The 13,630-nt window shown below is 36.6% G+C and overlaps 1 protein-coding gene across 5 annotated transcripts; it reads left to right on the top strand.

Annotated features, from left to right (window-relative positions):
- The first annotated feature begins 93 nt into the window (after positions 1 to 93).
- fancg (FA complementation group G) lies at positions 94 to 11,718 on the top strand. 5 transcript variants are annotated; one of them, XM_082168761.1, is made up of 16 exons: positions 94 to 1,582; positions 1,673 to 3,358; positions 4,859 to 4,905; positions 4,994 to 5,078; positions 5,165 to 5,290; positions 5,376 to 5,566; positions 5,753 to 5,894; positions 6,107 to 6,237; positions 6,442 to 6,588; positions 7,457 to 7,611; positions 7,725 to 7,791; positions 7,999 to 8,303; positions 8,391 to 8,431; positions 8,713 to 8,880; positions 8,978 to 9,092; positions 9,220 to 11,718. In XM_082168761.1, the coding sequence occupies exons 5-16, from the start codon at positions 5,200 to 5,202 to the stop codon at positions 9,326 to 9,328; spliced, it is 1,662 nt and encodes a 553-aa protein (XP_082024887.1). In that variant the 5' UTR covers positions 94 to 1,582; positions 1,673 to 3,358; positions 4,859 to 4,905; positions 4,994 to 5,078; positions 5,165 to 5,199; the 3' UTR covers positions 9,329 to 11,718. The 5 variants fall into 5 exon arrangements, with proteins under 5 accessions (XP_082024887.1, XP_082024888.1, XP_082024886.1 ...); XM_082168762.1 differs by lacking the exon at positions 1,673 to 3,358 and having other exon boundaries at positions 94 to 698; XM_082168760.1 differs by lacking the exons at positions 94 to 1,582; positions 1,673 to 3,358 and adding an exon at positions 3,907 to 4,077 and having other exon boundaries at positions 4,660 to 4,905; positions 8,978 to 9,086.
- Positions 11,719 to 13,630: the final 1,912 nt, after the last annotated feature.

The raw sequence follows: 13,630 nt of genomic DNA, 5'->3' as shown, positions 1-13,630 counted from the left end.
GAGTGGGACACTTTTTGCTTCCCGTAGTGACGCTCGTGCGGCGTCAGCTGAATTAAATGCAATATTTGTCAAATACACAGACGTTTCAGAGACGTTTTCGTCAAATACTTTATGTACTGCTTATACAGCGTCTGTTTGTACAAGATTAAAGTTCAAGATAAGCCTATAGTATATGTTTATTTATTTATTTTGATAAGCATGACACAATATAACATTGCGACTACATGAAAAGAGCATTAACTGTAATTAAAATACAGATTTGTGAGAATTAGTGTGGAACTGAAGGTGTCAGAATGAACACAAAACACACGTGATCGTTGTCATCGGTGATTCCGCCAATCGTGGAACAGCTGTGTCGTCATCTAAGCTCGCTCAACCGCTCTGGAGAAACTGCGACACATGTTATCCTCAACGTTCATCATCATATACAATACGAATGCTAAAATGTTATTAATATTTTATGATGATATGTAATCCTTTAGAGCATTATATGTGAAATATTTGTACCTTTTGAAATGTTACATGTACATTTTTGGAAATAAATGTAAAAAAGACGGGGAAAAGAAACTGCGCCACAGAGGTGTTGTTAAATATTCGGGTGTCTGAGGGTGCGACTCAATCAGCTCCCTAGTTCAGTAGTCAGGACACTGATCAGGGAGTCAGCCATTTGATGACTGAGCGGCGCTCATGATTTTCATGTAAGTTTCCTGTATTGTGTTAAAGCAACTGAAAATAATTAACGCATGCTCTTCGGTTAACATAAAGGTAATTAGCCTATGTTTCAGCGTTAAACGAAGTTAAGCTTATATTCTTAACTGTTATTTATGCTCAATAGTCTATATTGTTTTTATGTCGTGTGTTAGCGGTTTGATATAATCACAGCCAATGATTTGCTAGAGGTGTAGTTAGGATACGCTAAACGAGCCAATAGCGTCTAAGTAGCTTAGGCTATGTTTCTGTTTTACCTGGAGAGTCAGTAAAGCGTATCGTTTTAAAAGTTTGCCGAAATGTATGGTAACGTTAGTATAATAATATTAATTATAAACTCCTGTGGTGAAGGCAGAAGTAAACATTCCTAGTTTGTAGAAGCACTATTCTGGGTAGACTTGAATTTCATGTGTGAAATTCACAATATAAATGTACAATATATGTAACGTTAAATGTTTCCAAAATTGCACACATGCATGAAAACATGTTAATGTTTATGTATTACATAACAAAACATGTATTTTAAATATATTACATTTTTTATCTTAATAGGCCATGATGAATAATCCATGTAATAACTATGTAATGTCTACTAATAGCCTTAATTCTTTTCCAGAGATGACTTGTGCCTATAAATATCCCTGTACACCAGACATAATACTTTTATTTTATTTTTTACTTTGATTTGACATGACAGTGTTTTTAACATTTTAATAATACAGGTTTGTTGTAAATGTCATTTTATTGTATTTTAGACTGAATGTGTCAGTTGCAAAGGCTGGGATTGCATGAGCAGACTAAACTTTCATTTGTCTGGCATCCCAAGAACCTGTGTAAAGTGTGTTAGTGTGTGTGTGTGTGTGTTAGTGTGTGTGTGTGTGTGTGTGTGTGTGTGTGTGTGTGTGTGTGTGTGTGTGTGTGTGTGTGTGTGTGTGTGTGTGTGTGTGTGTGTGTTAAATAAAAGTGTCATATCATGACTTCTCATTTGTGAATGAAACTTCAACACAGAATCAATATTTTGAAGAGCATCCGTTATTATAGTAAGACCTGTAGCTTAAACCACGAGAAGGCTAAATATGGTTTATGAAAGATTTCTATATTAAAGATCCCTCAGTAGCCTGATCTTTCTTTTGACCATTTCGACTTCTCGTGCTATAAGCTGCAAGACTTATATATTAATTGATGTCCTTCAAAATATGTGAATAGTGCAGAACACAACAGCAAGAGAGAGGAGTATGTGGTCATTCCTGGGATTCAGCAATATTTCAGTCCCCCAAACTTTTTAAAGTGGTGGTTCACCAAAATGAAAAATATTTAAAAGCTTTTCAAAATACTTTGGTATCCCCATTGGAATGAAAAATGATTGCATTTAAAGAATTGTTATCTTAAAAGAATGTTTTATTTCTATCATACACTAAGCATTTGTCGTGTCCTTGAGGCACTTCACTGTATCACTTACTAAATATTTAACAAAATGTGCAGTGTCTATCATTTTTGGCAATATTGTTAGTGTTTATGTGTATTACTTTCTCAACGACAGTACCCCATCACAAAGATTTATTTATTTTTTTATTGAATCAATAATTGTATACACACTAGTGTGCCGTGACAGGTTGTCAGTTGTGGTGTAGAAAATGATCGAATTCCAAACAATAAATGCTACAAATAAGAATAGCCTATTATCATCGCGCTGTCGGACGAAACCTTGTATCTCTTTATTTAGTCATTTTTGTTTTATTAAATGAATGCTATTGGTCATCCTTTATGTCTGTATGTGGGTTTTACAAATATTTAACAAATAAAAAGCATTAAAAAGAGGTGATTAAACCTCATAACTCCATTGGCTCCTCGAACTGTCAGTCAAACCTCATAACTCCAACCCCCTCCGTTTTGAATGTGCCGTGCCTGTACATTTTTCATAGAATGTTAATATTATAATGACACGTGCAAGTGTCTGACCATATCTATAAAAAGGCACAATACTAACTATGAAGACGGTGTTGTTTTATCACCAACAACATCAAATATGAAATAGGCTATATCACACACAGTGACCTTATTGTGTTCCTACCTGACCTATCTGCCAAAGACTTTATATAAAGGGACTATGTTTAAACTCAAGTTTCACATTTAATGTGAGTACTACTTTTAATAATATGCCATTTGAAGCCATGCTTGTTTAAACAATTTTGTTATAGTGGCATGTCATAAGATTTTTTACTTATCAAAAATGTGCCATGGCAAAAAACAAAAAGTAAAAAAAAAAAAGTTGGGAAACACTGCTCTAGAGTACATTTCAATGTACATGTACATATATAAACATTGTCAAATTCTTCCACTTTTAGGGTCAATTTCTGAGAAGGTATTGGGTCTCAGTGCTTAATCTTGTTGGGGGATACCTAAGTATAGTGTGCATACAGAACATTTCAGGCTTGAGGCTTGTCTTGAGGTTTTTATGGGGGCAAGAAATTATTATTCCCCTAAGTTTTGGGTTGATTATCTCTTGGGACGTGCCTATTCACAGATACAAGTCCACATAGAAAAAATCACAGATGCAAAAATATTGAGTTTGTGATTCCGCTGATTGTAAATGAGGTATAAAACTGTGGTTCTCAACCAGAGGGTCGGGACTTCAGCCATTTAAAACACAGTAAGTCTATCCCTCACAGCATTGCTTTCATACCTGTCTTGGTGCTGCTCAGAATAAGGTCTATATAGAGAACATTACATCCGTGGTCTATATCCATTTGAAAACGCCCCAAAATTGGGAAATGCTCTTTTGTTCTGCAGAGATTGTGTGGCATAACAGTGAAGGTATTAAGATTCAACACAATTTTCTTTACCTAATAAAATGCACCCACACAGAGATGATATAGCCTGCTGACAAATAAGCAATCAAGCATTTAAACAAACAATCTTATTTTAACAATAATACAATTGTGACATTTGAAATTAACAGAAATGATCACTAGAACGTTCTTAACAGTGTGCGATTTCTTTAGATTTAAAGGGATACTCCACCGAAAAATGAAAATCATATACTCACCCTCATGTTGTTTCAAACCTGTTTGAATTTCTTTCTTTTGCTGAACAGAAAGGAAGATATCTAGAAGAGTATCAGTAACCAGACAGTTTTAGATACCATTGACTTCCATAGTATATTTTTTTCCTACTATGGAAGTCAATGGTATCTAAAACTGTCTGGTTACTCACATTCTTCTAGATATCTTCCTTTCTGTTCAGCAGAAGAAAGAAATTCAAACAGGTTTGAAACAACATGAGGGTGAGTATATGATGACAGAATTTTCATTTTTCGGTGGAGTATCCCTTTAAATTACATTAAGTTTGAGACTATTGCATCCTAAATCAGTAATTGTACAAAAATGGCAAAGGGAATGGGAGGCAGAATTTAATGCAAGACACTACCATAAATCTCAGAAGAATGTGACAGGGAAAAGGGTTACTTTACTGAATCTAAACAGAAGGGAAGAAGTGGTCTATACCAGACTTAGACTAGGACATACAGGATTAAACTCCACTTTACATATAGTAGGAAAGGGTAATGGTTTATGCATAGTGTGCCAAGACAGAGAAGATGTTAATCATGTACTTTTTACTTGTGAGAAGAATAATGATAATAGAATAATCTGGCAGCAAATGGAAGGGGAGAACTCTATTCATGAAATTCTGGAAGAAAATGGCATGACAAGGGAGAGACTTAAAGCTTTATTTATTTATCTTAATAATACTGGTTTAATGAAAAGGGTATAATTGGCCTATATAATTTTTTTTATTTTTTTTTATTTTTTTTTAAATTAATAGAAACCTAGATTCTATGACGTTCATGGTATTACACACTCCTGTACAGTTGGTGGCGGTATACTATAAAATAGTCATCTGCCAAGAATCAGAAGAAGAAGAAGAAGAAGAAGACTATTGCATCCTAAACAGCAGGCGGCGCTGTATCACTAATCATTTGTTTAGACTTAGAGGAGGAGGGAATGTTCGAATCAGATGAGGAAGGGGACTGACTGATTCCCGAATCTAAAATATGCATGAGCTTGGATTTAATAAAGTACACATGAAATGTTAGGTATCTGTTGACTGCCTATATTTCGAGTCTTTGACATGTCTACTATTCCCTGTTTAGTTGATATATGGAGTGAGGAGAATAACAACATAATATTGACATGGAAGGTAACTTACTGTAGCAAAATATCTTTTTTTTTATCGTTTACAGTAAAATTATCTTACGCATAAATACACGTACCGTTTACCGTTTCAGCAAAACGGAGTAAACCTTGAGCCAAATCAAGATGTTCGGAAGCGATGCTGTTCAGAAAGCCTTAAACTGCTTCAGAAAATTCAAGGTACTGTCATCATACGTGTTACTTTTGATGGCTTACACAGCATGGTTATATTGACAGAAGTTTATAATCATATTGTGTTTACACAGGAATACCAGCAGCTACTGAACGACTCAAACTTGAAATGACAGTTTCATATAATACGTTTTTATTCTCGTTGGGTTTCTCCAACCCCAGTGAGGTCGAGGAGAGCCTCATCCACACATTATTAAGAGGTAATTTAAGCATTGTTTTTTTGTTTCATTAATGATTTATATGCTGTATGTTTTATGTTCCCTCCATCTTTCTGTTTTTCTGTAGCTTTAGAGGCTGCAGGATCTCAGGTGTCCAGTTCTGATCCAGTGAAGTTGTGGGAGGCTGTTCTTCAGACTTTTGGCTCCTCAGCCATTGTGCCGTATGTCAACAAGCTTCTGCTGATTCAGTGGATGTTGTGGCTCATGCACTGTCAGTTAGAGAGAATTCTTACTGTTCTGACACAGACTAACCACAAGGTATTGTTCTTATAATCTTTATAAATATAATGTTAAGACTCCCCTTGGAAGTTTGCTGAAGCATCCGACCCTCTGGTTAAGAGTTTTGCAATACTAATACATAGAGATAATCTCTAAAAAAACAAACATTAATTTTAAGGATGTATATTTGACTGCTATACTGCTGTCATCCTCATCTCCTCTCAGAGAGAGCATTCAGCACCTGTGAATCTACTGAGAGAAATACGAAACCTTGCTTTGAGCATGGAAGAAGACTCCTCACTAATGGTTGCCATGGCAGCAAAGGACCTCAAGGATCTTTTGCACATCTGCACTGTGATATGTCAAGGTATGAAACGTCTGAACTAACTTATTATTTATGCATTATGTAGATCATTATATTAATGTCAGAAGAAATATACAGTACATGTAAGTGTTGTTTTATGATAAAAGATTGTATTTAGGTAAGACACAATATAGATGTAACTTAAAATTTCTTTGCAATTTAAAACAATAAATAGTAGAACTGCCATTAGTCCTAAAATGTGTTTCTTGGTTTAGGGGTGGAACAGATGAAGATTGAGAAATATTCCGAGGCCCTTGAGGCTTTTCAGGAGGCTAAAGGCCTCCCAAGTCCCAGAAGTCTCTTGGCACAGATTCACACTCTTACAGGCCAGAGTTTTGCTAAGCTGGTAAGAAGCTCTGTTCTACAATCCTTTATCCAGTGAACTCTGGCCTGAACTTAATAGACCTAAATAGACCAAATCTTGAACCAACAGTTCCTGAATCAGTTCCTGTTTATATTAGATTAATTTAGTTTGTTTAACTAAAGTTTTGATTCATGTGTGGTGGGTCATAATTAGTCTCTTGAGGCTCTTTTTCTTATGTCCGTGCAGGGTCAGCCCCATTGTGCTCTCCACTTTTATCAGAAGGCTGTGGAGCTGGATTGTGCATGCCATAGTGCACTTTATCAAAGTGCTCTGGTGTTCAGGCAGCTTGGCAATTCAAAGGCAGAAATGGAGGCCCTGCATCTTCTTTACTCAGTGAGTCATTCTGCACACAATGTTTTTGCTTCTTCTTCTTCTTAGTATTATTAACTATATTATTTACAATATTTTGTATTATTTTATGCAATGTACCTTGTGCTTTACGGCATGTATGAGAGGTGCATTTACACAAAATCATTAACAGCTTGAGATATCAGTGATAACAAATTATGAATTGCTGTCCTTACTTCACACTGACCATACAACAACTCATTACTAATGATTTTACTATACTAATACTATATTAAAAACAATAAATAAACAAATAAGTACCAAAGGTCCATATCTCATGACATGTCTTCTAGCATCAACAAAGTAGACCTAAAACAAATACATTTAAAGGTGCTCTAAGCGATGTCACGCGTTTTTTAGGCCAAAACATTTTTTGTCACATACAGCAAACATCTCCTCCACACTATCCGCTAGCCGCCTGTCCCCTGAACACACTGTAAAAAACGCGGTCTCTGCAGACACCCCAGGCTCCACAAACAACAAAAACAAACTGGGCTAACCTGCACCACGAAACATAACAAACTGTTCCAGCCAATAACCGACAAGAAGGATTTGGGATGGGGTTTGGGGGTTAGTGCGCGGATGAGGAGGAGGGAGGGTCTAGCTACCCTCTGTTTTGTTTGACAATACTTTAAACATCAACAAGAAGTGACGTCACCCAACATCACTTAGACTCTAGAGCACCTTTAAGTAGCAACACGTTTTCAGCTTACATTCGCTGCTTTCGCTTCAAACAGTAAAGGATGTTTCACATTCTTTCATAAGAATCCAATGAATGTATTTCCTGCATGTTATGTAGTGTCATTTTAAAATGTGTTTGTTAAACAATACTTTTCTCTTGCTTTATTTACAGGCAGTCCAGCTGCAGGCTGATAAAAGTTCATCTAGTGCTTCACTGGTCTCTCCAGCTACACTGCTTGGTGGTGAACAGATGACCTTCATTAGCAGAGTCCCTTCCTCCTCTCTGATTCTGCACACTTTGGCTCACACATGTGTGTTCAATGGCAGGCAAGTGATCCCTCAAAAAGGACCAATGCTTGATCAAATACCAATATTTCAATCAGATTTAGAAAAACTTTTACAGAATACTAAACAAAATATATATCATTTTTGTCAATCAGTATTTCAGATGGTGTTGAGCACTATCTTGATCTGTTGGCGTCACTGCAGTCAGATGGCAAAGATCTTGTAAGGACTGCACTTTTCCATGCATCAGATTCAGAAATAATGCATACAAAGTGATGTGACTGATTCAAGTGAAGTCACCTTTATTTATATAGTGCTTTATGCAATACATATTGTTTCAAAGCAACTCCACAGTAATAAAGAGGAAAATAACTTAATCAGTGACGCAAACCTCATCAAATATGAGACAACAACCTGTCTGTGTTTCAGGTATCCACAGGGGATGGCACTTATTTTCCCAGAATCCCAGTGGTCTACCTTGAAGCAGGATTTGCTTTGTTGAAAGCTCAAAGGTATAGTGATGCTCTTGTGGTCTGCGAGGAGGTCATCACTAGCACTTTAGACTTCATTCCCAAGAGGCTGCTACTTGATGCTGTTGAAAAACAAAAATCTGATTCCGATGTCATACTTGAAAATGTGAACTTTGTATTATGGGCTGGTGCGGCCCATCTCCTTCAAGCACAAGCCCACTGGAAACTGAAGGACACCAAAGAGGCTATTACAAACTTCACAAGGTATGATGTGATGAGAGTTTCATTCAGTACCTAGCTTTGTTGGCAAATCATGTTTTATGCAAATGCTCTCTTGTTCTTTCCTTTCAGAGCGATTAATCAGCTGGTGAAAGTGTTTATTAAACAAAAAGGTAAGTAATCTCTTTCTTTCTAGATTGCGGAATCATACTAAGCTTTATCTGTCTTTGTTTGTGAAGTATCATCCAGGTTGAAAAACGCAGAGAAAAAATGAACTATACACAAATATTTTTATCCTAGGGTTCTCATCCAGTATCTATTTATAACAGATCTGCATTCAAGAGATGAAGCTGTTTTCCCATTTTTATCTTACTGAAGCCACATTTGATGTGTGAACTTGTTTTATTGTCTTCTTTCATGTATCATTACTTAAATGGTTTCATCAAACCTTTAGACTGGAAACAAAAACATCTTGGAAACACTGAAGCAATGGTTGAAAGAATGGTGACTTTGGAAGCAGCAAAAGGACAAGCACTAGCTGGTAGAGGGCGCTGCTTTTTGGAAAGGGGTCAATTGAAGGAGGCCCTGAGAGATCTTCATCTCAGTCTCCAGATGACACCAGGTTTTCAGCTCATATGCTTTCATTATAGTGAATTGTGCTTAGTCTGATACATTGCCCTGTCCTTCTCAAATTTACATGTGGAATTGAATTTCACTAGGTTGTAAGAATACTAAAATGTGGCTAACTGAGGTCTTGTGGAGGCTTGATCTTAGAGAGGAAGCATCAGCTAACTGGAGAGAAGCCCATAGTACTTCAGATACACCTAAGTCAATGTAAGCTATTGGACAAGTTATATGTCAGACTATGACTTTTACACATTAAAGTCACACATCATTGCAATCTATAATTTCTGTAACTGGTGTAATGATTGTTCAGTAATTTTTTTGACTTGCTTTACAGAAACCTACCGCTGTATTTGCAGGCGTGGCCAGAGGACACAGATTTTGACTTCACTGACTTGAAGAAGAAAATGGGCGAATATATTCATGCCAAAAATGTAATGACATAAGACGAGGATGCTCTCTATTATAAATTGCACTATGTCATCTTTTTTGGTGCATAACTACATACAAAAAAAGACTGTTTTAATTTCCTTTTCCTTTTGTCTAATTGTGTTGACAGATGTAACCATGTAGCATAGTAATACCCCTACTACTGTAGCTGAAGTGTCATCCCTAAAACAAAATTAAAGAGCTGTGCTAATCAGAGGGCAGGATTTCATGCTACAATGTTTCTGTTTACATTTTGTTCAACCATTGCCAATAAGGTTGCATTCCACTTGTTAGAATGAAAAGAGAAAGCATCCAGCCTGGAATCAAATTATTTGTGTATTTTAGACATGCTAAACAAAATAAGTCTAAAATAGTGGGGATTTTCGAATTAGCATCTTGTTTTTGGAATGGAAATGAACCCCTTTTATCTATTATCTAGAAAACCAAATTCATAATGAAAAGGATTTGAAATGTATAAACAATTATTTTATTAAAAAATATTTCATTTAATCTTTATAACATGCTCCTTATTTCAACCCCGTACAGTCGCATGTAACTTACATGATGTAAGTATATTAAAGGTGCATAATTTTTTTGGAATATCATGGAAAAGTGTATATTTCATTCAAAATTCAAATATTCTAGATTACACGTAAAGTGAAGTATTTCAAGCCTTGTATTAATTTAGATGAGTACGGCTTACAGCTCAAAATATAAAAAATCCAGTATCTCCAAATATTAGAATATTTCCTAAGATCAATCAAAAAAAGATTTGCAATACAGAGATGTTCAAGTTATGAAAAGTACAATGTTAATTTGTGGACTCAATATTTGGTCAGGGCTCCTTTAGCATGTATTACTGCATCAATGCGGTGTGGCATGGAGGAGATCAGCTTGTGCCACTGCTGAGCCGTTATTGAAGCCAAGGATGCTTTGATAGCGGCCTTCTGCTCGTCTGTTTCTCATCTTTCTCTTGACAATACAGGTCAGGCGAGTTGGCAGGCCAATCAAGCACAGTAATATCATCGTCAGCAAACCAGTTGGTAGTAGTTTTGGCAATATGGGCAGGTGTGACATCCTGCTGGAAAAGGAAATCAGCATCTCCAAAAAGCTTGTCAGCAGATGGAAGCATGAAGCTCTAAAATCTCCTGGAAGATGGCTGACTTTGGACTTGATAAAACACAGTGGACCACCACCAGCAGATGACATGACATCGCAAATCATCACTGACTGGAAACTTCACACTGTTCTTCAAGCAACTTGGATTGTGTGCCTCTCCACTTTTCCTCAACTCTGGGACTTTGATTTCCAAATGGAATGAAAAATTTACTTTCATCTGAAAAGAGGACTTTGGACCACTGAGCATCAGTCCAGTTCTTTTTCTCCTTTGCCCAGGTAAGATGCTTCGATGTTATCTCTGGCTCAGGAGTGGCTTGGTACTAGTACTGTGACAGTTGTAGCCCATTTCCGAAGACATCTGTGCGTGGTGTCTCTGGTGCACTGACTCTCCCAAGTTCTTGAATGGGCTTTGCTTGACAATCTTCTCAAGGCTGTGGTTATTCCTGCCACACTTTTCCCTTCTAGTCAACTTCAATATGCTTCGATACAGCGCTCTGCGAACAGCCAGCCCTTTCAGCAATGACCTTCTGCTGCTTACCTTCCTTGTGGAGGGTGTTGATGATCGTCTTCTGGACAACTGTCAAGTCAGCAGTCTTCCCCATGATTTGGTTGTGTGTATTGAACTAGACAAAGAGATATCTGGTATTTATACTGTATGAATGGTCATTTAATCAAACTCATAAAAAGTACAAAAGGGAAACCAACAGCACTCGTGGTAAGGGGAACTTTGATAGTTTCTAAAAAATACCAAAACGTTTCGGCTTAAGAGCTATAACAGACACAATTTAATCAAACTCGAAATTAGATATTCTAATATTTTGAGGGTTTTTTTTAGCTATAGGCCGTAATTATCTACATTCAAAAATGCTTGTAACATTTTAGTTTACGTGTTATGAGTGTAGAATATATTAATATTGTCAATTGCTTAACTTGATGAAAAATATACTTTTCCACAATATTAGATTTTTTCAGACCCACCTATTTATTATAACCGTAATATTATATGTAAATTCACCACATTGCTCTGCATTCCAGCTCATTTAAAGAATTATTATTAAAAAAAATGTTTTATATATATATATATTATCTGAGACATAGTGTGAGTGTGTGTGTGTGTGTGTTTTCCTCTTTTCTGAACTGCTTGTTTCCTCTTTTGATTGGTTTGAAGTTTGAACTGAAAATTAATAATGCCAATGTGGGTCACATTGATTTGAACAGTAAATTAAGCCCATGTACCCATTAAGCCCACTTTCAACTTTGAAGTCAAATAAAAAAAAAGAGAAAATTATATTTTATGCTGCTCATTATTTTAACCAATCCAGTGATTTGTTACTTCCCTGGCATTTTTTATTGCATGCAATCACATTTGGCAATGTTGAGTTAGCCCCACCCATGTGCATGCTGTCTCATGGGACCTCACACTAGTCACCCCAAAACTTTGGTGTTTCAGGACCCTTCAGAAATCAACACATTTCTGCAATTTTCAGCCATTTCTTTGCCAACTATATTGATATTATGTAAAATAAGAGATAAATGTATTGTTTTTGGTGTATGTACAAATTGTACTTTCATTTTATATAATTTTCCTTAAAATGGAAAGATGAGTTTTATTAGCTTACGTTCAAAGCTAATCTATAGGTCAAACCATTAGCCTTACAGAAAGGCTAGACTGCCAAAGAATTAAGCATGTGAACTCCAAACAATAAATGTTTTGTGATTCATTTTACATTAATTTACAAATAAATACATCATAAATTGTTTTGTAGAGAAGATTATTTTCATAAATTAACTTTTTTTTAAGATGGGCTTAAATGGTACAGTGCCACAAAACGCATGCAAACAATTAGCCAACACAAGCTAAACTTGAATGAAAAAAAATTAACATTTCTCAATGTGGGCACAATGAAAATTACTATGATACTTAGTCCACAGTATATTTAAGCTCCATGCATGTATTTGTAAACATATCTTACATTTTTTAAGGAAAACATTGTCTTTTTTCACCATTACTCAACTGTGGAACCATTTAAAGGGATAGTTCACTTTGATGACTAGATGTCGCCTTGTCTACGGCAGTTCATTGGAACGAATGTCTTTAAGGCGACATCTAGTGTATATATCTATGCACCAGTCTGCGTACACGTCAGATCAGATCACTTGGACATGGCTGTGTATAAGATGTAAAAACGATATAAATACTGTTCGTTTTCTCACACAAACCGCTCGTTTCGTGTCTTAGGCCATCAATGTGTACTTACGATGGGGAATTGTTTAATTTGGACGTTTGGACGTTAATTTGGAACGTCCAAATTAAACAATTCCCCATCGTAAGTACACATTGATGGCCTAAGACACGAAACGAGCGGTTTGTGTGAGAAAACGAACAGTATTTATATCGTTTTTACCTCTTGAACACAGCTGCGTCCAAATGATCTGAGAGCGCGGGCGGGTATAGATATATTCACTAGATCTCGCATTGGCTACTGGCTAATTTGGACTCTGTGCATGCTCTTTGAGACAGTGACCATCGACCTGCATTATATGACTGACAGACAAGAACGGTTTGACCTAAAAATATCAAAATTGAAACTACTGCGGGAAAAAAGACACCTACATCTTGGATGCCCTTGAGGTAAGCTAAAACATACTAAAAATTTATTTCAAAGTGAACTATCCCTTTAAGATCACCTTATGTGTTTCAATGAGGAATCCCTCTAATTGCAAACTTTGATACATTTTCTGAAAGTGTTTAATGATAAAATTTCTTTGTGTGCTTTTACCTTACTAACCTTTTAACCTTACCTTACTTACTACCTTAATTTACAACTATATTTAGATAGGCCTACAAATTGCACACACTCATTCAAATGAGATGGAGCCCGTTTTGTCCTAAAGTTCTTTATGTGTTACCGGGCATAATTCGGGAGCCAAGCTGAGTTAAGGCTTGAGATTCCGGGCATGGAGAGGTCCCAGAGGGACTCTTCATTCCCCACAGTCCTGAGCCCGTCCAACTCTGAGATACCGCCACTTCCTGTCCAGCTTTGACCGGGGAAAACTCAGGACCCAAGCCGAGTTGGGGCTCCGGACTTCGAGCATGGAGGGGTCACCAAGTGAGCCCCCTATGCCGGGAGCATTGAGCCCTAACTCAGCTTTCTTCCAGAGATATGGTCACTTCCTGTGGAACTTTGATCGGGCATAAC

This window comes from Leuciscus leuciscus (genome assembly GCF_965113295.1).
Source record: "Leuciscus leuciscus genome assembly, chromosome: 5".
NCBI classification, from domain to species: domain Eukaryota; kingdom Metazoa; phylum Chordata; class Actinopteri; order Cypriniformes; family Leuciscidae; genus Leuciscus; species Leuciscus leuciscus.
This window is presented reverse-complemented; position numbering and strand designations above follow the sequence as displayed.

Excerpts from the sequence above, each read along its gene's own strand:
- fancg (XM_082168758.1), top strand. The coding sequence starts at position 4,837 with ATGTCTACTATTCCCTGTTTAGTTGATATATGGAGTGAGGAGAATAAC. Across the intron at positions 5,895-6,106 it reads CTGCACTGTGATATGTCAAG|GGGTGGAACAGATGAAGATT; the intron begins GTATGAAACGTC and ends TTCTTGGTTTAG. Across the intron at positions 8,881-8,977 it reads CAGTCTCCAGATGACACCAG|GTTGTAAGAATACTAAAATG; the intron begins GTTTTCAGCTCA and ends GAATTTCACTAG.